Source organism: Geotrypetes seraphini, chromosome 9, assembly GCF_902459505.1.
Source record: "Geotrypetes seraphini chromosome 9, aGeoSer1.1, whole genome shotgun sequence".
NCBI lineage: Eukaryota > Metazoa > Chordata > Amphibia > Gymnophiona > Dermophiidae > Geotrypetes > Geotrypetes seraphini.
The window spans coordinates 56,233,312-56,258,189 of record NC_047092.1 but is presented as its reverse complement, the minus strand read 5'-3'; the positions used below and the strand labels follow the sequence as shown (position 1 = coordinate 56,258,189).

Genomic DNA, 24,878 nt, shown 5'->3' with positions numbered 1-24,878 from the left:
TATTGCTATACATCTGGTAGTTTGATGTGGTTAACAGAATTATCTAAAAGGTGAACAGAACCAGCACATAGTACAAGAACAGTGATCTAAAGGCTGGGCAAAGTCAGAGAAGTATACAGTACAGATGCCTAGATCAATGTTCTATCAGGAACTTATTGTACAAATGGGTTTTTAGGTTACATCTGAAGTGCATGTATGGCTGGTATAAGTGTTTGCATTTATCTGCATAAGCTTACTTTCCTTTATAGAATATGTGCCAATCAGATATCCCTTGGGTGTTTATATAAGAGAACAGTTATAGAATTAACCCCTTAATGCCCTTTGGTGAATCTGGCATTCATAGGGTGGGTGGAATTAAAGCATGTTGAAAATGCACTTTAATAAAATGTTCTAACACAGGAAGCCCTGAAATCTAGTACTGTATATCATAATATCCATCAATCTTATAAAAAAAATACTACAGGTACTTCTATATCTTAGAAAAATAAAATATTGATGCCTTTTTGTCACAAATACAATAATAGTTCCTACCTGTGAAGAAAGGTCTCTTCAAAACTCTGATCATCAAATGAATTCTCCAAACTTTCACCAAAAATGGCCAGGTAGACGGATATGACCTCATCTGTGTTATAATTGCACTGCCGAAGAGCAGCAGTTATTTCTTTATAATCTGTGATTCCAGGCAGGGCCTCCTGCAAAAAAGCAGCAATGGAAGAAGCAACTAGAAAGCCATGGTCAATGTGGGTTTCTATTGAATATTCGATTTGTATTCAGAGTAATATTTTTATTCTAAAAGTGAAAGCAAGTGAGGGAATAATAATCAAGCCACGCTGGTTAGCACATTGTTTTACAGGAAATGGTGGAGAGCTGTTAGGGCATGCCCTTGACACAAAAATCAAAATCACTTGTACAAAATCATAAAATCACTCACTTGTAAAATCACTTGAATGTATAAAATCATTTGGGTGTATAATTATCAAAGCAACCCTATGAATGCCATTATATTACCTCTCGGAAGTCTGACCTCTAAGGGTTACCTCTCGGCAGTCTGACTTCTAGGGGTTAAGTACCGTAAGTCTGTCGATAGAGGTCAGCCAGCATTATTTTCATCTAGACAGTTGCAGGAGCAGGAGTAGGGGTCGCCTCTGTCCCTGTTGCCCTCTCTCCAGGACCTCGTGGGGGTGCACTGGGGGGAAGGTAGTCTAGCCCTCAATATAGTTTTGGTCAGGGTAAGGGCTTCAATATGGGAAGTTTAAAACATTTTAGCCTTGCACTGGGGCTGAGGAGGTAGACTTTGGGCTCACTAGGCTGCCAGGGACTAGAGACCACTCCTCCAGGGAAGAAGCTCTGGGGTCCTCCAATTTGGGCAGTAGTACTACTCGAAAGGGTCCAGAGAAGAGCGACAAAAATGGTTAAAGGACTGGAAGAGTTGCTGTACAATGAGAGGCTAGAGAAACTGGGCCTCTTCTCCCCTGAAAAGAGGAGACTGAGAGGGGACATGATCGAAACATTCAAGATATTGAAGGGAATTGTCTTAGTAGAGAAAGAGAGATTGCTCACCCTCTCCAAGGTAGAGAGAACGAGAGGGCACTCTCTAAAATTAAAAGGGGATAGATTCCGTACAAACGTAAGGAAGTTCTTCTTTACCCAGAGAGTGGTAGAAATCTGGAAAGCTCTTCCAGAGGCTGTTATAGGGAAAAGCTCCCTTCAGGGATTCAAGAAAAGGTTGGATAAGTTCCTGCTCGACCAGAACATACACAGGTAAGGCTAGACTCAAATAGGGCACTGGTCTTTGACCTAAGGGCCGCCATGTGAGCGGACTGCTGGGCACGATGGACCACTGGTCTGACCCAGCAGCGGCAAATCTTATGCTCTTATGTTCCTTCATATGAAGGAGCCTGTTTTAGGATTTTCTCACATGTTACACACCCTAGAATGTGCGAGAAATTCTCTGGGAACATAAGTTAAGAATATAAATAAATCAAGAGCTCATTTGTATCTCATAGCTAAATTTCACTGATATTTAACCTGAAAATATTTTCACTGGTTAGCATATAGGGCCCCTGAGCTCATAAATATATTTATGAGGTCAGCTGCTAGAATGAGGGGGAGAGGGTGAATCCATCAAACAGAACCCCCTGTCTTGTAGATTCATGGATCACAGGCAGATATTTATGAACTACTGTACATCACTTAAAGCAACAGCAACCTTATCTTTTTTGGGGGGGAAAAAGTATCAGTTTGACTCAAACTAAATTTCTCATTTGTGTGCCAGTCTTTCACCTGGTTTTCTGGTAGAACTGGATAGATCTGAATAGATCAAAAAAAGTGCTGCTGTTTCTCTGACAAACTGTGAAATGAAATCTCCCACATCCACCAGACTCACATCGCTACTTGGACTAGCGATCTTTTGGCAGAAAAAATGACAGATTGCTGCCATGACTTTGATCTGAAACATGTTGTTCTATGTCACCTGCAGCACCAGCACAAACCGTGATAAACCATTTCTCTGACCTGGGAAAATAACCCTATTCTACAGGGCTGTACAGAGAACTTCAGTTCAGGACATTCTGATGAAACCAGCTGGGCTGTCAGCTCACCTGTGACTCGGATGGCTCCACTGCTAGAGCATTAGGCACACCTAAATTCTTCAGGCGTTTTGGATTTCATCATAAATAAACCATTACCTTAGCTTGTACAATTTTTAAAAATACAATTATACCAGACCTCATCATAGGAGAAGGCTCCATATTCCATTTGTCATTCCATATGTTATTGTTTTACAAGCAAGGATCTTTACTTGAAAAAATAACGCCAAGCAATCTTAAATGGAACGTCTAAAAATTATGTTTTCTCTTTAATTGCACCCTAAGTACATCATTGCTGCTAGTAGTATTTATTATTTCCCCTCTTTTCTGTCCTACAGTACATAGAGCTCATAAATGCCTCATCCGGCCTTGTGTTCTGTGACATCATCACCTGCAATGCACCATGGGAGTCTGAGGTTCTTAGAATCTGAACAATCTGTTTCAATTTAATTGCTCTTTTAGTGTCAATTTACTTGTCAATAGAATAATCAGACATTTTGTTTTAGACTTTCAGTCTTTGAAAAAGCCATCTCAACACTACAGTTCCCTATATTAATACACATTTCCCTTAGTCTCATCCCTTACAATGGCACTTGAAATGACAGAATTTCAGAGTTGCCAAGGGGGCCCAATTTTTGACAGGAAGATTTTAATACAGCCCCCCCCCTCCCTTTCTACTTCTCTCAACTCTGCCCAGTCCTGCCTATATCCTCACCCACTTTATCTCCTGGCTCCACCCCCTAGCATGCCTCAATTCCGTGGCCCTCAGCACCAATAAGCCACCTCCTCTTCTGGCAGCAGGAGACACCTTATTAAAATGCCAAATGCCTGTAGCTGTAGGACTATTCTCACAATGAGATCTGTGAAATTTTGCAATTCTTATTGCAATACTGTTCCCTTAGCAGCATGAGATGTTATCCTATTAACATATCTCCTACTGTCAATGGGAGTTCTTGGCTCCCTAATGGGAGTTGGGGAGATGACCCGCTGAATGTGGGAGACTTGGCAGTCCTGGATTTTCCTGTGTTATAGCTGCTTAGTATTAAAAAAAAAAATTAAAACCTTTTTCATACAAATTTCTTCTGGATAGCAGTACCTTTGCAACGACATGCATACTACATGACCTGGTAATAAATTTATAATAACCAAATTATGTATCAAGTACTGCAGTAGGACCTGCAGTTCATCGGTTGCTTATTAAGTGAAAGCCTTTGATCCTCCCTTAGGAATTCAGCAACTGTCCTGTGTGGCATGAGGCAGTAGCTTGGTGTTTACAGCAGGTTCTGCTAAGCTTTGTTTATTGCTTCAGCTCCTCAAAGGCTAATTATAAATATGGGAAGAAGCAGCTAAAGGACTGTTGCAGGACTGTTATTATAAGGTGAATTATTTATTGGGCAGTTAAAGTAATGTGGTTGCCATGTTAGTCCACTTTAAAGGTAATAAATAGAATTAATATTGACAAAAAAGGAAAATATGATGATACTTTTTATTAATATTTTTTTTTTTTTTTAAAAAAAGCTTTCAAAGGCCAGAGAATTGAATCAATAACTTTATAGTCAGAATACTAAGAGGAAATTTTAAAATAATCCAGGAAAATAAAACCTTTGAGGTTAAGAAGATGAAATACTTCAACACCAAGAGAGGACTTAATAAAGATCTGGCATTTCTATTATAGTATAAACCATAAAATTATACATTTTTATCTTCCAATCATCCATCACTTTATGTTTCACACTCCCCCCTTCCCCACCTTTCCTCTTGAGACTGTCATTGCAGTGCTTTCATGTTTCACTTATATATTTCTGATACTGTCATCTTTTGCTCATAACCATTACATTACATTAGTGACTTCTATTCCGCCAGTACTTTGCAGTTCTAGGCAGATTACAAAAGAAGATAGCTGGACATTTCCAGGAAAATTACAATTTAGGGTGCTGTTTACATGATTGAGATTTTGAAGGGAAAATTACAAGAGTGGATGAGACTTTGAAGGGAAGTTTACAAGAGAGGGGGATAGACATGGGGATGAGTTTTGATATCTAGATAAATTTTTTGAATAGCAGGGTTTTGATTTCTTTTCGAAATGATTTGAAGTCACACATGATCAGACAGATCCAAGCAGTACAAACCGCAGCAGCAAGATTTTTGCTGGGAAAATCGAAGCAGATGAGTGCCACCCCGCTACTGAGTTACACTGGCTCCCAATTGAAAGCAGGATAAAATTCAAGATCATGTCGCTGATACACAAAATCATTCATCTTTCAGAACCGCGATACCTAGCAACCAGACTACACAACCATACACCGACACGCGTCCTGTACTCGAGCCAAGAATACCTACTGGAATATGTCTCCTTCAGAGACATCAAATACAAAAGTGTCAGGACTAGAATATTCTCAGTGATGGCTCCAGTGTGGCGAAACTTCCTCCTGAAGAAGTTAAAACTAGAAAAGGACACCAGAAAGTTCAAGAAAGGAATAAAGACTATCCTTTTCACAGAACACTAACAAATAAAGAAATATTCAGGGGGAATAGCAACCTGGAGGAAATAGCAGGCTACTTCCCACTTGGAACACAACAGGGTGAACACGGAAAAATATAAAGATAGTCGGATATATGATAAATAAAATACAGAAACTAGAATTATAGTATATATACATAGAATGAATGTATTAGGGTATAATTATGTAAGATGATTATATATATAGGGTAAATACAATATTCTATAATGCATACTCAGACTGTATTCTTAGTCATAAGAAAGACTATAAGCATAGGCTTCCGACGCAGGCGCAGATCATGAGAGGAGCTGCCATGGCAGCTTTAAACTCAAAAATAACTTCAGCAAGGACTGTAAGGGAGCCGGCCAGAAACAAACAGAAATGCTGCTGCACAGGGAAGGGAAGGGGGAGGGCAATACTGCTGCTGCTGCACAGGAAAGTGGAGGGGGAGGGAATACTACTGCTGCACAGGGAAGTGAGGTAGGGGGAGGGAAATGCTGCTGCACTGGGAAATGGAGGGGAAGGGAATGCTGCTGCTACTGCTGCACAGGGAAGTGGGAGAGATGGAAAAGGGGCCAGGGAGCGAACTTGCTTTGCTTTGGGGGGAGGGGTGTGCTGGGGGGCAGGGAGCAATCTTGGTTTGCTTTGGGGGGGAGACAGAAGGGGGCCACAGAGAAAGACAAAGAAAGGAAGGCAAGCAGGGGGCCACAGAGAGACAGGAAGACAGGCAGGCAGCACACAAGAACGAAACACAGCGGGCAGGGAGAGAGACAGAAAAAAAGACAAGACAGACAGAGGGCCAGGGAGAAAGACAGACAGAAAGCAAGAAAGACAGACAGATAGGGGGCCAGGAAGAGAGAGACAGACAGAAAGAAAGACGGACAACGGGAGGGAGGGAGACAGACAGACAGATAGTAGGAGGGAGAGAGACAGAAAAAAAGAAAGACAGATAGACATATAGTCTAGCATCTGTTAATATAACGGGCTTAAACACTAGTAAACCATAAGATGTTACTTACTCCCTCTTCTATGAAACCGCACTAGCGGTTTTTAGCGCAGAGAGCCATGCTGAATGGCCTGCGCTGCTCCCGACGCTCGAGTTCCTATAAGTGTCGGGAGCAGGCCATTCAGTGGGGTTAGTAATATATTACTTGCCTAACTCTGCACCTCAGCGCCCCACAGTAAGCCATTTTTTGCTGCGTTAAGCACGTGTTAGTACTACCACACCTTTGTAAAACAGCCTCCTAGTCAAAAAAATGTAGTATGTTAGTCCAATATAAAAGGTATCTTATTTTCCTTGTTTAATGCTTCATTTTATTTCTGTTTATTACCTTATCAGACAGTTGAAAGACTTCTTTTTTTTTCTCAATAAATGTTTATTAGAAATTTTTGTATATAATAACAACAAGCAGAATTGCAATACAAAACAAATGAAACTCCCTGCAAGAAAAATAATAGAACATAACAGTCTCTTCCAACAAACACCTCAAATTATACACAGTACCATAAAATGCAAAGTAAAAACTGAATAACTCCCCCAGATATTGCAACGGAAAACCAAAACGAAACCTCTATGAAAATCACCAACCCCTACCCCCCTTGTCAACCCCACAATCATGCAGCAAAATCCCCACCAACCTCCCAACCCTTCACACTCATAAACCCCGTAAGATGAACCCTCTGTGGTTTCTTCAGAGGACCCACCAAAGCTCCCCTCCCCAATCCCCTCCCCCCACCCACGGAATGTTCAAGGCACTGAAATATTTTATGCCGGGTACTCTCTTGTTGTTCATAAAAACCCAAATGTTTAGCTGCCAAGCATTCCATCTGGGCTAACTTGCTACACTTAAGTATCTATTCCTCCTTAGTAGGAGCAACAGAACGTTTTCAATACTGGGCAATAAGACATTTAGCACCCGCTAGACCCATGTGCACCAGTTTAGTCTGCCAGGGCCAGGTCCTCTGATTATGAGCTCCTAACAAACAAGCTTGGGGCAAGATCTGAACAGGGTCCTGTACCCACTGAGTCAGAACCGAAGTCTTGAAAGACTTCTTCACCCTGGCTTAGCTGCATCAATAATATTTTTCAATGAGTAACCATTACTTATTGGTCTGTTTGTTTCCTTACCTTAACCTGTTGCACACGATATTTGACAAAATCCAAATTCATTTCCCACTGCAGTGGCAAAATAAGCCAGGCACCAGAGTGGCTATCAAAGTATTTGCAGACATTTGTCCTCTCCTGTGACCAAAATGGGAAAAGGGTATGGTGATTAATATTAGAGCATTTTCTATCAATGCCACTAAAATATTGGTGGTTTAACACAGACTTTTCCACCTGGGTTGAACGGCCCAGATTCTATAAAAGATGCCCATAGTTAGGCATCTAGATCAGCATCAGTGGCGTACCAAGGTGGGGCGGGATCGGTCCACCCCAGGTGCACGCCTTGGGGGGGTGCACAGCCGGCCAGGTCCGGGTCTCCTGCCCTACTGTGCAACTGGACCTGTACCTCCTTCCTTTCTCCCGGTCTGCGCCACTGCAGTCTTACCTCCCTGCTGCTGCTGCTAATCGCTGACAAGAAGTCTTCTTTCTGACGTCAATTCTGACGTCGGAGAGGATGTTCCAGGCCAGCTAATCACTGCCTGGCTGGCCCGGAACATCCTCTCCGACGTCAAAATTGACGTTGGAAAGAAGACTTCTTGGCGATTAGCAGCGGCGCGGACCGGGGGAAAGGAAGGAAGGAGGCTTTTTTTTTCTGCGGCAGGAAGGGAAGGATGTAGACAGGCAAGTTGGCTGGCTTTAGTGCGGCAGAGAGGGAGGGAAATAGGTAGGCAGGCAGGCAGGCAGGCTGGCTTTGGGGGTGGACAAAATCTGGAAGGCAGTGGGGGACATAAGGAGGCACTGGGGGCACTAAGGACACAGGACGGAGGCACTGGGGGCACTAAGGACACGGGACGGAGGCACTGGGGGACTATGGACACGGGACAGAGGCACTGGGGGCACTAAGGACATGGGAAGGAAGGAGGGAGGGAATAGAAAGGGACAACTGTTGGGCCTGAGTGCAGAAAGAAAGAAATGAAAGAAAGGATACACAGTCAATTAATAGATGTCCCCTTTTGATGAAAAAAATAAATGGTCACATTACCTCTGACTTACTTTCTCTGCAGCAGAGTTGGCAGCTGCGCTGAGGTGCAGGAAGGTCCCGTGATGACTCATCTGCCGGCTCTGATCCAGAAGAAGTAAGTTACGTCGGAAGGGGTGGACCCGGCAGACGCAGTCATTGCGGGACTTTGCAACAACTCCCTGTGTCTGCCAGATCCACCCCCTCCGACGTAACTTACTTCTTCCAGAGCAGAGCCAGCAGACGAGTCATCGTGGGACCTTCCAGCATGCGGCTGCCGAGTCTGCTCCAGAGCAAGTATGTCGGAGTGGGGTGGACTGCCAGCCGGCAGCTACAATCATTGCGGGACCTTGCTGCATGAAGGGAGAGAAAGGAGCAGGACTGCTGGAATGGAAGAGTGGTGGAGGGAAAGAAAGGGGGCAGGGTGGTATGGAAGGGTGGTGCTGATGGAATTGATGTACAGAGAAAGGGGAGAGACATAAGGGGGAAGGATACTGGAGGGAAAGAAAGGGGGCAGATGCTGATTGAAGAGGAGTGGATGGAGAGAGAAAGAGCAGACATTGGATGGTAGTGGGGAGCCTATGCTGGATGGAAGTGCAGATGGGAGAGATAAGGGAGCAAATGCAGGAAGGAAATGGGAGGAGAGAAAGAGCAGAGCAGGCTTTGGACGGAAGTGGACAGAGAGAGGAGAAGGTACTAGATGGAAGGGTTAGAGAAAGAGGGTACATGATGGAAGGAGGGGATAAATAAAAGGAGGGCACATGATGGGGAGAAAAGGATTGAGTTAAGGAAACACTGGAGGGGTGAGGGAAAGAGGTGGCAAGCTTTAGGTAGACAGTAAAAAAGGAAATTGATGAGATGGTAGTAAGAACATAATCTAGACAGATGCAGAAAATAAATTGAAAAGGAAAATGAGGGAAAAAAGGGAAAGGGATTGCAGAGGAGAGGTGTGGGAGAGGGAAGGAGAGGAGAGAGATGCCAAACCAATGGGGTGAAAGGAGAGATGGAAGGGGGAGGCATACTTTCTGGAAGGAGCATAGAAGGACAGAAGATGACTCAGCAATTTGTAGGGACAGTGCTAACCTAGGTGATATGCAGTGTAACACAAAAGCATTGGTTTGACCAATATGGAGATTTCTTTTGCCAAATTCCACCTGGCACAATCAGATAGATATCAGCCTTTATTATATAGAGGATTCTTTTGTTAGATGGTATATTATATTATCAGGGTATACAGCTTTACTTGCATTATAAATCATGTAATAAACAATCTTACTTCAAAAATATAGGTTGTGACCATCCCCTTTCCAGGTAGATAGAATCCACTAGTGCGTTCATTATCCATATAGCTGGGCTCAGGAACCAAAGCATTCTCCATGCTGTCTGAGCTGCTGGTTAACTGGTTCATAGAAGTAAAATGACAAATCATGAGTAATATTTTACAACTGCATAAATTCCCAAACCTCAGAGGTCTAAAATTTATACCAGTTTATCACAGGTAGCTCAGTTTTAGAGTTTATTCTGCACCAGTTGTTGCTAATTAGCAGAATCACAATGTATTCTATGTTTGTTTGGGGTTTTTTTTTTTTTTAACTCAGACAATGTTTAGGCATATCTGGCTTTAGTAAATATTTTCCCATTCTTGGGGGCCTATTAACATGTGTGCCTATTGGAAACTTGCTTAGTAAATGAAGACATCAATCATTGAACTCATGATATAACAAATAGGTAGGTGCAGATTTCTCAGGGACCAGTAATGGTTCAAGGTTCTGCTCAGTACACAGCTTTCCTTTATACAATTAAAAAACCAGGCCACATGATTGCATTGTGACTGTGTGTACTGTGGATATGGGGAAACATTCTATAAATGGTGCTTAAAATTTGGTGCAAAAAAAAAAAAATCAGCTCTAAACAGTATTCTATAACAGGTGTCCCGAGATTGGCGCACTTTACAGATTAGCATGTAGCACCGAGATTCGTGCTCAGCTTTGGGCAATGGGAGTTATACCAACTGAAACCAGGTATAAATCCTAGTATGCAAGTTGGGCGTGGATCCCTTGAATTCTGTAACATTCAGCGCATTTTAAGAGAATGCCCCTCCCATGGCCATACCCCCTTTACAGATCTGCACAGAAACATGCACTATTCTATAAATGGGCACGTGTTTTTGCATGGATCTGCCATTTTTGCCCCATTTGGGTGCCCTGCATCTATTAGAATGCATTTTTGCTCTGAAAATATGGTGTAGAAATAATGCATAACATTTAGCACCATACATTTCCCATCTTTGCGGGAGCGCCGGCACCTCTCTGCCCCTCCAGGCCATGCTTGCACCCTCCCTTCCCTATCCTAGCCTCCACTCCCACTTCTTTAAATCTTCACCAGCATGAGCAACTTTTCCATCCCACTGCTCACACTCTCCTGGCTTCCCTCTGAAATCACATCTGGGTCGCAGAGCCAGGAAGTGACATCAGAGGGAAAGCCAACGCCAGTGTGAGCAACAGGCCGGAGAAACTGTTCGTATTGGTGATGATTAAAAGGTATGGGGAAGGGTGGGGGGGGAGGCAGGAAAGGAGCTACACAACTGCCAGTGGTCTTTCTTTTTTAGACAGACATTTCAATATTCTATGACTAATTCAAATTATCCTTTATAATAAAACCCTAAGCGCGCATGTGCACTTAGGCCCGGATTCTGTTTAGGATGCCGGTCCGGGAGTCCTATACAGAATCGGGCCTACACCCATCCAAAGTTAACCCGATTCTGTAACCGACGTCCATGTTGCAGACGTCAGTTACAGAATAGGGTTTAACATGACAAACCCCCCCCGGCCCCCCGAAGATCGCCGGCAGGAGGGTGCCCAACTCCTCCTGCCGGACCCCCGAACACCCCCCTAAGATTGCCGGCAGGAAGGTGCTCAATCCTTCATGCTGACAGAACCTGCCCCCCCGACAATCGCAGCAGGAGGGTACCCAACCCCTCCTGCCGACCCCCCCAACGGCCCTCCCGACAATCGTGGCAGGAGGGTGACCAACCCCTCCTACCAGCCCCCCCCCCAACAGCTTCCCCCTAAGATCGCCAGCAGGAGGGTGCCCAACCCCTCCTGCCAGACACCCCCCAACGAACCTCCCCCCACCGGACCCCCCCCTTAGACTTACTTTCTCAAGTTGGACCGGACAGCTCCTCGCACGTCTGGCCAGCAGGCCTGCCTCCGTCCAAATGAGGCGGGCCCGCCCCTCCCCTGCCCAACCCACAGGATCCTAGGGCCTGATTGGTCCAAGTACCTAAGGCCCCTCCCGCTATGCTATGCTATGCAGAACGGAAGTAACATCTGCGGATGGAGGTAACAAAGACTTCACTGTGTGCATGTCTGAAGAAAAAGAAAGTACCATGTTGTTTTGTGAATAAATATAAGCCTGGTAAAAAAAAATTTTACAATAAATTTTTTTGAAGCTAATATTTATGCCCTGAATAACATGCAAAAATGTGCTTGCACTTTTACTTTCTTCAGACTGCTGACAGTGAAGCTACCCATACCATAGAACCGTTGTGAACGTGTCCAAAAACCTTTTTCCAATTAGTGCACAAGTTTTGTGCACTTTGAATTTGGATCTCATTGGTTTACTGCACTGAAGTAGAATATTATCCGAAGCCCCCCTCATCTGTAAAAATGCAAGGTAGTCATCGGCGTGGCAGCAATTCTCTAACACTGCCCGTGGCCTCCTTAGCACTGTTCTCTGTCACAGTCTGCCCAAGCGGAAACAGGAAGTTGCATCATAAGGGGCAGGCCGTGGTAAAGGAACAGCACCAAGGAGGTCATGGACAGCGTTAGAGAATTGCTGCCGCGCCTGCAACCTCCTTGCATTTTTACAGGTGAGGGGGACTTTGGAACTTGATGGGGAGAAGGGAAAGGCATCCTGGCCCATGAATGCCCACTGGAGCGGCTGATTTTTAAAATGAAGGGGGGGAAGTTAGCAGGAAAAAGGGAAAGATGGTGGATGGGAAAATCGGGGGAAGGGGCAGAGAGGAGAGGAATTGAAGAAGACCCCCTCCTTAATTTATGCCCTGGGTCCCAGCCTATATACCACTGGCCCTGCTTCTGCTGCACATAACCACAGTATAAATGTCAGCAGATCCTGTTCTAAAAATCTAGAAGAACCTGAGGCAATCTGATGTTAGCGTCTCAATGCTGATTTGCACATCTTTTCTACAATGCCACTTTGCATGTTTAATTTTGTGATACATTTTGGACTTTTTTCATTATATTCAATAAATAAAATGCCTGTATATTTGATTCAAGACTCTCAGCTGAGAACTGCCTGAGTTATTATAATGAAGATGAAAATGGACAGTAGGAAGCCCTCAATATCTCCATCCTGTTTCAGCACCCTGGCAGACCTAATGAGTGTGTGAAGCAAACTGATCGCTCTTAAATAATGATTAATCTATTGCTTTCTCCTATGTTTATATAAACACTGGAAATATTGATTTGGAAACACCATACCCAGTTCTGCACATCGATGAATCTTCCTTGGTTGTAAAGCTCCTGAGGGAATGGTATCAGACCCTAAATAAAATACACACACATTAGGTAGTGAGGGAGCCGTACAGACAAAACTCTAGCTTGAAATATATAGCAGCCTTGCTGGGAGATCACTCTGTGGATTTTCTTACCCTTTCTTCATCAAAATAAAGTCGGGTGCCATTCTGAGTGAAGCAAGTATAGAGGGTGCCATTCTTGTGAAGGAAGCTCTCAAATGCCAGGGAGACCTCGTCTGTCTGTGCAGTGCTACTCACAGCTACGGAATCCTTTCAGGCAAAGAACAAAGAAAGAAGCGAAGGGAAAAAAACTTAGATTGTGAGCCCACTAGAGACAGAGAAAATACCTGCCTGTAATATATATCAACTGCTTCAGTTGTACCACAGAAAGGTGATATATCAAGTCCTTGACCCTTTAACCTTTTACCCTTTACCTGTGATCATACTTTATGAGGGGGTGCTGAAACGTTCTCAGCCCAACCAAGAAGAGAATGACATGGATAGGGTTCAATCAATGACCTGAAACAATGTCAAAACACAGAATTTTGTTTCTGCAAATTGGCGCGTAATGAAATAAGATAAAACTCTTTTCAGCCACAATGGCAAAATAATGCTCAGAATTTAAGAAGTTAGCTGATTGGGCTGCGAACTTTTCAGCACCCCCTTATATTGTCATATAATAGCTGCCTAGAAGCAATTTAAAATAATATACCAGAAATAAAACAACTTCAACGACTTGAATTTTCAATACAAATATCTCTTAGGATTAAAACTGTTTGCTGATATATTTCAATAGAATTGTTAGACAAACAAATCTTCTTAATAGCCAATGACTCATGTGAACTCTTGTACCATAAGTTCATCCAAACCTATTACACAGATGGCATCTAACCTTCCTCTGTACCTGCCAGATGGCTGAAAACTATGGAATGTGGTTTCTATTTAGTGGAAATCACAAGCTGGGTAGCCTGCAACAAAAAGCATGAATGTGCAGTATATAGAATGCAGTTGCCTATTGATATTGTAATGTGACATATATCCCCTCTTCTACAAAGCTGCGCTAGCGGCTGCCGTGCGGGAACAGCCCCGAAGCCCTTTAAATCTCTATGGGCTTTGGGGCTGTTGCCGCGTGGCAGCCGCTAGCATGGCTTTGTAGGAGAGGGAGATAGTATATTGTCCACTATCAATATTTATACCCACATTCCCCTTCAAACTAATAGAGTAGCATTTGAGAGCATTTTCTCCCAGATTCTTTATAAGGCACATAAAATTGTATGTACAAATTTGCATGTACAATTTAATTGTGTAACAAACTAATTATTGTTGATAATTGGACATTAATAATCAATTATCAGTGCTAATTGGCAATAATTAGAATTTACATGTGTATTTTGTTATGCACTATTCTATATAGATGCCCGTGTAAATTCTTGTGCGTGGATCCAAAAAAGGGGGCGTGACCATGGGAGGTGTATGGGTGGGTCATGAGCATTCCAGGGATTTGGGTTGTGTTATAGACTACTCTAGATCTTCGTCTAATTCAGGTGTGAGGATTTACACCAGGTTTCTGTTGATGCAAATCCTTATGCCTAAAATTTAGGTTGAGACCCCGGTGCTAGGCACTGTTCGATAATCTCGGAGCACCGTTTATTGAATAACACTTAGGGCCATATTCTATATAATAAATCAGTGCTGACTAGAGCAGTGCTAAGCGCGATTCTATAAAAGTTATGCACACTTTATAGAATCATACTTTCCGCTGGTATCATCATAACTGTTAGGCGCACCCATTTTAAGCCAAGGAAAACTTGGCCTAATTAATGTGCCTAAGTTGTGCACACATTGCCGCATAAATGAAGAACTTAGGGCAAATTCTATAAACGGCGTCCCAGTTTTATCAGTGGTAGATGTCCTACTGCTGTGTAACCAGCTAATCGGGACACATGGTTTTAGAAAAAACCTACCCGAGGCAGGCGGCCTACACTGTAGGTGTTTTTGCGGGTCTAGGGAGGCGCATAGGAACATTTAAGCTTGCCCAAGGCTGGGCGTGGTTTCACCTGGAAGTGGCCTTGAGTGAGTTTAAGCAGCCCTAGGCATCTCCCTAGAGCCTTGACAGATGTCTGAAATGTAGGCCTTTAAAATGCGGGCCTATATTTCAAATAGATGCGGCCGCTGAAAATCTCTCTGCCATTATCAGCTGAGCCACGGCAGGGAACCCTCCTGCCAGGAGACTTCGAGGGGGGGGGGGGGTTCGGGGATTGCAGCAGAAGGAATTGGGCAACCCTCCTGCCATGGACAGTGTTGGGGGGAGGGGGGTCGCTGCTGCTCAGTTGATTGCAGCAGGAAGATTCCCTTGCCGTGATCAGCTCAGTGGCAACGTGATTCTCTAACCGGCAGCTGTGACATGGGCTCCGGTCAGAGAATCGGGGTTGTTAGGTGGGGTTAGGCGTCTGTCCCTTAGGGCAGATGTGATTCTGTATAGGACGCTGGTGTGCAATTCTCAGCCACTTCTTAGGCGGCTGCAGAAACCCATGATCCACCCCCTAACCACATCCCCTTTTAAATATGTGCACTGAACATATCGCTTAACACTTTGGGCTAGATTCACTAAGCAAGACCTCTTTGCGACCCGATTTTACTCCGGCCCTATTCACTTACTTCTCTGCTGATCCGATTCCAATCCGCACATGCAAATGAGGGGAACAGCATGCAAAGTAGGCAAGGATCTGATTCACTAAAGAAATCTAGCAAACCGACTGGGCTAGCTGATCAACACAAGAAGCGACTGCTGGGGATCAGTCGCAGACATCCTTTCCTATTCTCAAGCTCCATTGCCGCCCTGCTCTCTGCTGTCCCAAATATTTATCTCTCTGCCCCGCATCTCTCCTGCCCTTCCCCGCACTGCAAGCCCGTGGTTTTAACCCGCAGGTTTAAAGCAGGTTAAAACCATGGGCTTGCTGGGTTAGTAAAACTAAAAAAAATAAAATAAAATTGCGGCTTTGACGGCTCTTAGATGCATGCGCAGATCATCTATAGATGGTCTATGCATGCATCGGGATCGCTCACTAGTGATCCGTGCAGTGGGTGGGGGGGAGTGTCAACGATCTTCCACATTTGCATGCAGGCCTTTTGTGAATTTGTCGGCCTGCATGCAATCGGGCACGAATCAGACACGGAATCAAAATATGTTTTTATAAATTGCGTTTAATACGATCAATCGCCAAATTTCTTGAGCCCAAATCGATTAATATTCTGATACATTCACTGATTATAGCTAAAATGGATTACTGCAACTCACTACTACTTAACATCTCCCAAAAAGAAAAAAGAAGGCTTCAACTAGTCCAAAATACAGCTATTAAACTAATATATAATGCTAAGAAATATGACCACGTCATGCCATTATTGATCGATTCTCACTGGCTCCCTATCAATCATCGCATCCTTTTTAAGCTCATGCTGCTAATATTTAAAACCCTAACCTATAATGAACCTCAATTCATAGCCAGAATGTTAATACCCCATAAGACAATACGTCCACTCAGGTCATCCTTCCAAAATCTCTTATCTATACCCTCTTTGAAAATAGTAGGCACAAGAAGATCCGATATGTTCTCTGTAATGGGCCCCCAATGATGGAATTCATTACCACATTATATTAAAAATGAAAAAGACCTCTCCTCCTTTAAAAAATCGTTTAAATCTTATCTTTTTAAAGATGCTTATAATACTTGAACTTTAGATTTGCTTAATATTTTTAAATTTTAACTATCCCATTTCCTTTTGTTCTTTTCCTTTTTTGTTTTTCTTCTAAATAGAATTGTAACTTTTCCCCCCCTTCCTCCCAACTCAAGTTTGTCTTGTCTCTAAGAATTTTGTTATTTGGTTTGTCCTTTTTGTAATTCACACTTTTCTTTTAATAATTTTGTACATCGCTTAGCAAACCGATTAAGCGATCCATCAAATTCTAATAAACTTGTAACTTGAATCGGAGGTAAGCAAATCTAGCCCTTTGTGCTATGTGCCTACCAAGTTGTGCACATAACTTTCAATTAACTCCAATTATGAGTTGTTAATTGCCAATTATAATTTTGGGGATAGTGTTCTTGTTTTGGCCCACATATAGAACTGGGTCCTCTATATGTGTGTATATAGATAGATATGATTATCAGTCTTGTAGCCTTTCAGAGCTTTTCAAAAGCAGTAGTCTCTAATATTCTTCCTTGATCCTTCTTTTTAATTTTGGATATCATTCATTACTCCAAAAATCATTCAACTTACTTTATACAGAGATTCAGTCTTAGAAGAAGCTGTGGCAGAAAACAGGAGCCCAACGTGAATTCATGTTTTGCCAAACAAGAGCTTATTCCCTCTGCTTCAGTTTTTAGAATGAAAATTGCACCAGTAATGTAATGTAATGTAATTTATTTCTTATATACCGCTACATCCGTTAGGTTCTAAGCGGTTTACAGAAAATATACATTAAGATTAGAAATAAGAAAGGTACTTGAAAAATTCCCTTACTGTCCCGAAGGCTCTCATCTCTTCTGAACCTCCATTAAAATGGCCAAGCAATGGCCTCTGAGATTGAATCTCTCCATATGATAAGATTCTCTCAAATGCTACTCTATTAGTTTGATGTGGAATGTGGGTATAGGTATTGATAGTGGGAATTGTTTTGACTAGGGTTACCATATTTTGGGCTGCAAAACCCTGGAAACATGGCCCCGTCCTGTTCTGTCTCTGGCTCCGCCCTGTTCCTCCCCCAGCCCCACCCCCACAAAGCCTTTCCTGACAAGCTCCGGCCGTGTCTGGAAGGCCTAGAATATGCAAGGATGTGTTTCACGTCATCCGCGCATGCTCAGTAGCCCTCCAGATGCGTCCGGAGCTTATTGGGGCTTTCCAAAACCCGGATAAACTGCCGGGCTTTGGAAAGTTCATCTGGGCACCTGGACAGTTTTCCAGACATCTGGTAACCCTAGTTTTGACCCCATTCTGAGTTTAAGAACTTGCTGATGCAATTACTTTGAAAGATGGATTATATTGTTACATAGAGATGGCAGTATTACCACTAGAGATTTCAATGGCCATTTTTATTCCACTAGATCCCGGAGACATAGTAAGATTGAGTGGATTGAGGAGTGGGGCAGGGCTGCCAGGGCTGCATCTTGCAAGCTTAGATCAAGTTTCAAGTTTATTTTAAAAAAATTTTATACCGCTCAATCAGACTTCTTGGGGGATGGGGAATAAGTGAAGGGTGGTTGCCCACACATGGAGAAAGTTTGTCACAGGAGGGGCTGGCCTTTGGAGGGTTGCTGCATTAGGGTGATTGTAGCAACTGGGAGGGAAGAAGAGATCAGATGTTGAAAAGAGGGTTGATCATAGGGGTATGGGCGTTGGGAGAGGGTTACTAAAAAGGGTGCAGATGTGGAGATTTACTGCTGCCCTTACAGCAGGCACTTATACATGCCTTGGGTCATCTCTGGGACTCCTTCTTCCTTCTCGTCTTCTTTCTAGTTTTATCTTTACTATATGAATGATGTTCTTTTTCTCTTAAGCGCTTTAGTTTAGATTGTGAGCCTGTTCGAGACAGAGTGAAGTCCAAAGGGCCTAATGTATTTAGTTTTGTAAACCACTTAATTCTCACGTACAAGTGGTATTATCAAATATAATAAATACAATACCATCTGTAAATACTGAAGTCTATCTTTTTCAGTACAGATATGGATTCCCTATGTGAAATGGGGAATCCACGTCTGTATTGAAGACCTGAACAGGACACTCCCTCTCCTAGCCCTACCCACATCCCTTTCAGATCTGTATATACAGGGTGTCCCAAAAGTCACTACACACTTTTTTTTTTTCTATTTCATTCCAGGTATCATTCAGAGAAACTTGAGGCCATCAACAAAAGAATAGTTGGGCTTTGCAAGTTTTAAGCGTATCATCACTTAACCATGGCTCGCCAATAGACATTAGAACAGCATTGCAAAATTTCCACTTAGTAAGAAGTTTTTCGGTCTCCGACTGCAGTTCAGCGAGAGTTGAGAAGCTTTATGGCCGTCATACTGCTCCAACACGTGACACAATTTACGCTATCCATGGCAAGTTTCTCGAAACAGGATCTGTTTTTGACAAACCACGCAGCGGAAGGCCTGCTACTACCACCACCGATGAAAACACTTTTTCTTCCATGATATATCCGGTAACAAGACCACCATTAAAGGGGAAAATTACCTGAATATGCTGCAAGAATTTGTTGTGCCACAACTTTAAGCGAGAGGTGACCTTCGTAATATCTTTTTTCAACAAGACGGAACCCCTCCCCACTTTGCAAGGTTAGTCAGAGATTTCCTGAATATCAAGTTTCCTGACTGATGGATTGGTCAAATGGGTCCCCTCGAATTGGCTCTGCGCTCCACTGACCTTACACCTTGTGACCTTATTTTTGTGGGAGTATATCAAAAGCAAAGCCCATAACCTGTCACAGCTTGAGGAAAGAATGCACATGGCCTGCAGCGAGGTCAGGGAAGAGATGCTGCAAAACGTCGGAGGCTTGCATCTGAAGGTGGCTGAAAGTTATTGAAAATGGAGGCACTCGTGTGGAGATATACAACTAGTCCTTGAGGCATTGGAACGTGATGGCAAGCCTAGCAAGTAAAATTGCAATGACTTTAAATTCAGTTTCTTGTGTAATTTTTAAGAATTTATTAAATGTGTATAATAACTTTTGGGACACCCTGTAGTTAACTTCTCCACATATGAATGACCCTAGTTCTGAAATAGCATTTATATGGCTGGTCCTTTCCAGATGTTACAATGCTACTATTTACACATGGGAATGTTTCTAAAATAAGGGCCATAATCTCACCTTTGACCAACAACCGCCTGGCTAGGTCTAACTTGTAAAAAACAAAGGTCTAATATTCGCTGGTCCAGCCCACACAGAAAGTTAAAAATTCTGCAGACATTCTGTACATACTTAAGTTTTTACACGTGTCTATGTGTGCAATGCCTGCGTCAGTAGCTCAGGAATGATGCCTACTGCTGAGCTTGACAGCAGGGAGTTCTGAGGGCCTTCAGAAATGATCTTCAGTTTGGGGATTCCAATGAGCTACCGTAAGGATGCGCCACTGTTGGGTGGGCCTGAAGCAGGGAGAGGAGGGACATGATTGAGACATTTAATTACATCACAGGACGTGTCAAGGTGGAAAATGACATCCTCTTTCCCAAAGGACCCTCAACCACAAGAGGGCATCTGCTTAAACTCAGAGGGGAGAAATTTAGTAGTGACACCAGGAAGTATTTTTTCACGGAAAGGGTGGTAGATCACTGGAACAAGCTTCCGGTGCAGGTGGTCGAAGCCACCAGCGTGCTTGACTTCAAGAGTAAATGGGACATTTACGTGGGATCCCTACGAAGGTCGAGTTAAGGAACTGGGTCACTAGCATTTAGACTTACTAGGGTGGGTCAGTAGAGTGGGCAGACTTGATGGGCTATAGCCCTTTTCTGCCATCATCTTTCTATGTTTCTATGTTTCTATTGTTCACTTAGGCCCACCTGTGGCTGCACTGCTACTTTCAATTATTCTGATACCATGGAATTTAAGCAGATAGGTCTTTATCCATAATTATTGGAATCGTAAGCCACTTTGGAACCCTTGGGAAATGAAATGGAGAATGCAGCATTGTGCCTAGATTCCTCTCCCCAGAACTATTATTGTCTGCACAGTCAAGGCAATATGATGAGATAAATTTTCTGTGCAGTGCTCAGGGAAATAACTACAGTGTTAATTTGAACTGTATCTTTAATTCCCAGTGCTCCATGTGCTATAAATAAACAACTTCGTTTCCAACTCCAAGGCTGCAGTTTGAAGTGATACTCTTTCTGCAAGCTTTGTGTCCAATCAGTATTTGCCACTACAGATCAGGAATGCAGTCTGGATTTTTGCGCCCCAAAAAATGGTAACCCTAGTTATGTAGAGGTGTGCAGTCATTATAAAACAGTCACCACTGATATTTTAAAAATATGAGAGATCTGTCAAAAGAACTTCAAAACACTCATTCATTGTAATATTTTAATAGTTAGTTTCGTAGGCCATAATAACTCATATATCATGTCTTTAGAAGAGAAGCCATGATGGTGTATGAAAATATCCATTAAGACAACATTACACTTCCCCTTCCCCATTTGCGGTTTCCACACTCGCGGTTTCACAAATTCGTGATTTTTGGGGGGGAGGAAAACCCCCCATATTTTTAAACGTTCCCGCCTCTCTCCAGCCTTCCTCACAGCATCCTGGCCTTACCTGGTGGTCTAGCGGGCTTTCGGGGCAGGAGCGATCTTCCTACGCTCCTGCCCCATGCAGATCGCCAATAGAAAATGGCTGCCGTGAGCTCCCGCCGTAGTCTCGAGAGACTACGGGAACTCACGGCAGTCATTTCCTATTGGCGATCTGCATGGGGCAGGAGCGTAGGAAGATCGCTCCTGCCCCAAAAGCCTGCTAGACCACCAGGTAAGGCCGGGATGCCGGGGAGAAGGCGGGAGGGAGGCAGGGGTGAGTCAGAGCCGGACAAGAAGATATTCACAATTTTTCTCCATTCGCGGTCCGGCTCTGCCCCTATCCCCTGCGAATACCGAAGGAGAAGTGTACAATTTAATAAGAATGTTCTGATAGTGCCTTTATAAAGCAAGTATACAATAGGTGCATTTTGACACTTTTTTCCTAATTGCTTTAACACAAGACAAATATCAAAAGTGAAACGAAGCACAGCGCATCATAAAACTCACATCATTAATGTCCTCTCCAGTTCTGTTAAACCGTTGTGCCATCCGCTCAATTTCTTCCTGTATTTCATCTTCCTCTGCTTTAGACAGGCCTATCTCTCTTCCACTGGATGTCTCATCATAAATGGCCGAGGAAGGACCTGTGCTGGAGTTTTTGACTTCTGATGTGCCTCTAGGTGTCTCTTGCAGCTGTTTTTTTGATGCTCCACTTCCCATGTTTTTAAAATTTCAACAGAGTCAAAATGCCAGCTTCCACATTCCTTACTGAACGTTTGTCTCCACATGTAAAATTATTCAGTAAAGGTGGGGGAAACTTGATGAACATTTAACTAGATCTGGAAAAGAAAGATATATTCAGTATAACAAACATTTGTAATTAAAGTATAGTCTCTCATTTGACTTTCATTAGTGTGAATATCTCCCCCTAAGAAAAATATGCACATTTATATAAATTTGTATTAGCTTTATTAGGTGTCAACTGAGTAAGCTGCAGTCAGCACTAACATGTGTTTACCACAGCAAAAAAAAAAAAAGGCCTTCCGGAGTCTGTCATAGTCTTTCAGAATTTTAGCTGAGTATAGGACATATCAGAAATACTTAAGCAGAAGAGTGAGCTGATATTCACAGAAAGGACACCAAGGGTTTCTTTTATCAAACTGCAGTGATAGTATTCTTAGTGCATTCCTTCCCTCTAAGGCCATTTTTACCATTGGGGTAAAATGGCCAATTTTTATTTTTTCCCTATTAATGACCACACATTAATTTTCCCATGGTCACTGGTTCATGAAGCTGTAAGAGCTCATGCATTAACCACATGTTAATTGGTTACAGTCAGCAATCTAGCTGTGCTAACCGATTAGTGTAGAACTGCCCCCTCTCCCCTCTCCCAATCCACTCTCAGCACTAAAAAGTAAATTTTAGTTTTTAGGACATGGGTATCACATGAACACGCCTAAGCGTGTCTTGCAGTAAGCCCTTTTTTCCTACAGTAGATTCACGTTAGTATTTACCCTAGCTTAGCAAAAGGACCCCCAAATGTTTTTGAAAATGTTCACTTGGAGTGCTGATCTCCTCCCATGGTTTCCAGTATCACCTATATGCTGATGACTCCCAGATCTACCTCTCCGCACCAGACATCTCTACTGCAACCCAAACCCGAGTCTCAGCCTGTCTGTCCGACATTGCTGCCTGGATGTCTCACCGCAATCTAAAACTGAATATGGCTAAAACGGAGCGGATCATCTTCCTATCTAAACCCACTCCCCGTTTTCCCTATTCTCTGTCTCTGTGGACAACACTTTCATCCTCCCTTTCTTGTCTGCTCACAATCTTGGGGTCATCTTTGACTCCTCTCTCTCCTTCTCCATCCAAATACAACATATCATTAAAACTTGTGGCTTCTTCCTCTATATTACCAAAATATGACCTTTCCTCTCTGAGCATACTACCAAAACCCTTATCCACGCCCTCATTACTTCATGCTTAGATTACTGCAACTTGCTACTCTCAGGTCTTCCGCTCTGCCATCTTTTTCCCCTCCAATCCATCCAGAATTCAGCTGTATGACTCATGTTCTGTGAGAACCGCAATACTCGCATTACCCCTATGCCCTCCCTCCCCCCCCCCCCCCCCGTGAGCTCTGCTCAATGGATAAGTCCCTCCTATCTGTGTCCTTCTCTTCCTCAAGTTTCAAGTTTATTAGGATTTTATATACCGCCTATCAAGGTTATCTAAGCGGTTTTACAATCAGGTACTCAAGCATTTTCCCTATCTGTTCCGGTGGGCTCACAATCTATCTAATGTACCTGGGGCTATGGAGGATTAAGTGACTTGCCCAGGATCACAAGGAGCAGTGCAGGGTTTGAACCCACAACCCCAGGGTGCTGAGGCTGTAGCTTCAACCACCGCGCCACACACTCCTTCCTCTGCCAACTCCAGACTCTGTCTTGCTGCATCATATGCCTGGAACAAACTGCCTGAATCCCTACAGCAGGCTCCGTCTCTGGCTTTCAACACCTAATTCTTCTCACCTTGGATTCTGCATCCCCAATCCTCTATGTCATGTCTGTCTGTCCAAGATAGATTGTAAACTCTTCCGAGCAGGGACTGTCTATTTAATGTCAAAATATACAGAACTGTGTACGCTCTTAAGAACATAAGAACATAAGCAATGCCTCTGCTGGGTCAGACCTGAGGTCCATCATGCCCAGCAGTCCGCTCACGCGGCGGCCCAACAGGTCCAGGACCTGTGCAGTAATCCTCTATTTATACCCCTCTATCCCCTTTTCCAGCAGGAAATTGTCCAATCCTTTCTTAAACCCCTGTACTGTACTCTGCCCTATTACTCCCTCTGGAAGCGCATTCCAGGTGTCCACCACTCGTTGGGTAAAGAAGAACTTCCTAGCATTCGTTTTAAATCTGTCCCCTTTCAACTTTTCCAAGTGTCCTCTTGTTCTTTTATTTTTCGAAAGTTTGAAGAATCTGTCCTTCTCTACTCTCTCTATGCCCTTCATGATTTTATAAGTCTCTATCATATCCCCTCTAAGTCTCCTCTTCTCCAGGGAAAAGAGACCCAGTTTCTCCAATCTATCAGCGTATGAGAGGTTTTCCATCCCTTTTATCAAGCGTGTCGCTCTCCTCTGAACCCTCTCGAGTAACGCCATATCCTTCCTAAGGTACGGAGACCAATATTGGACGCAGTATTCCAGATGCGGGCGCACCATCGCCCGATACAATGGCAGGATAACTTCTTTTGTCCTTGTTGTAATACCCTTCTTGATTATGCCTAGCATTCTATTTGCTTTCTTAGCGGCTGTTGCGCACTGTGCCGTCGGCTTCATTGTCATGTCCACCATTACCCCCAAGTCCCTTTCTTGGTTGCTCTCATTCAATAATATCCCTCCCATCGTATAGTTGTACCTCGGGTTTCTGTTTCCAACATGCAATACTTTACATTTCTCAACGTTGAACTTCATCTGCCATCTCGCCGCCCATTCCCCCAATTTGTTCAAGTCCCTTTGCAATTCTTCGCATTCCTCTTTAGTCCCAGCTCCACTAAATAGTTTTGTATCGTCCGCAAATTTTATTATCTCACACTTCGTGCCTGTTTCTAGATCATTTATGAATATATTAAATAGCAGCGGCCCTAGCACTGAGCCCTGCGGAACACCACTCGTGACCCCCATCCAGTCCGAGTAGTGGCCCTTCACCCCTACCCTCTGTTTCCTACCCGCCAACCAGTTTCTGATCCATCTATGTACGTCTCCGTCCACTCCATGGTTCTTCAGTTTCCGGAGTAGACGTTCGTGAGGCACCTTGTCAAAGGCTTTTTGGAAATCAAGGT

General features: G+C 43.4%; 1 protein-coding gene across 3 annotated transcripts in view; it reads right to left on the bottom strand.

The window, feature by feature from the left end:
- LOC117366674 (kinesin-like protein klp-3) overlaps positions 1 to 24,878 on the bottom strand; it is an 89,366-nt gene that overhangs the window by 52,290 nt on the left and 12,198 nt on the right. For all 3 annotated transcript variants that reach the window (XM_033958355.1, XM_033958354.1, XM_033958357.1), the window contains 6 exons: positions 21,539 to 21,870; positions 12,884 to 13,018; positions 12,714 to 12,776; positions 9,488 to 9,610; positions 7,218 to 7,331; positions 532 to 692 (listed from right to left, as the gene is read on the bottom strand). In XM_033958355.1, the coding sequence (XP_033814246.1) occupies positions 532 to 692; positions 7,218 to 7,331; positions 9,488 to 9,610; positions 12,714 to 12,776; positions 12,884 to 13,018; positions 21,539 to 21,751 (809 nt within the window). In that variant the 5' untranslated portion in view covers positions 21,752 to 21,870. The remainder of the gene's footprint in view (positions 1 to 531; positions 693 to 7,217; positions 7,332 to 9,487; positions 9,611 to 12,713; positions 12,777 to 12,883; positions 13,019 to 21,538; positions 21,871 to 24,878) is intronic.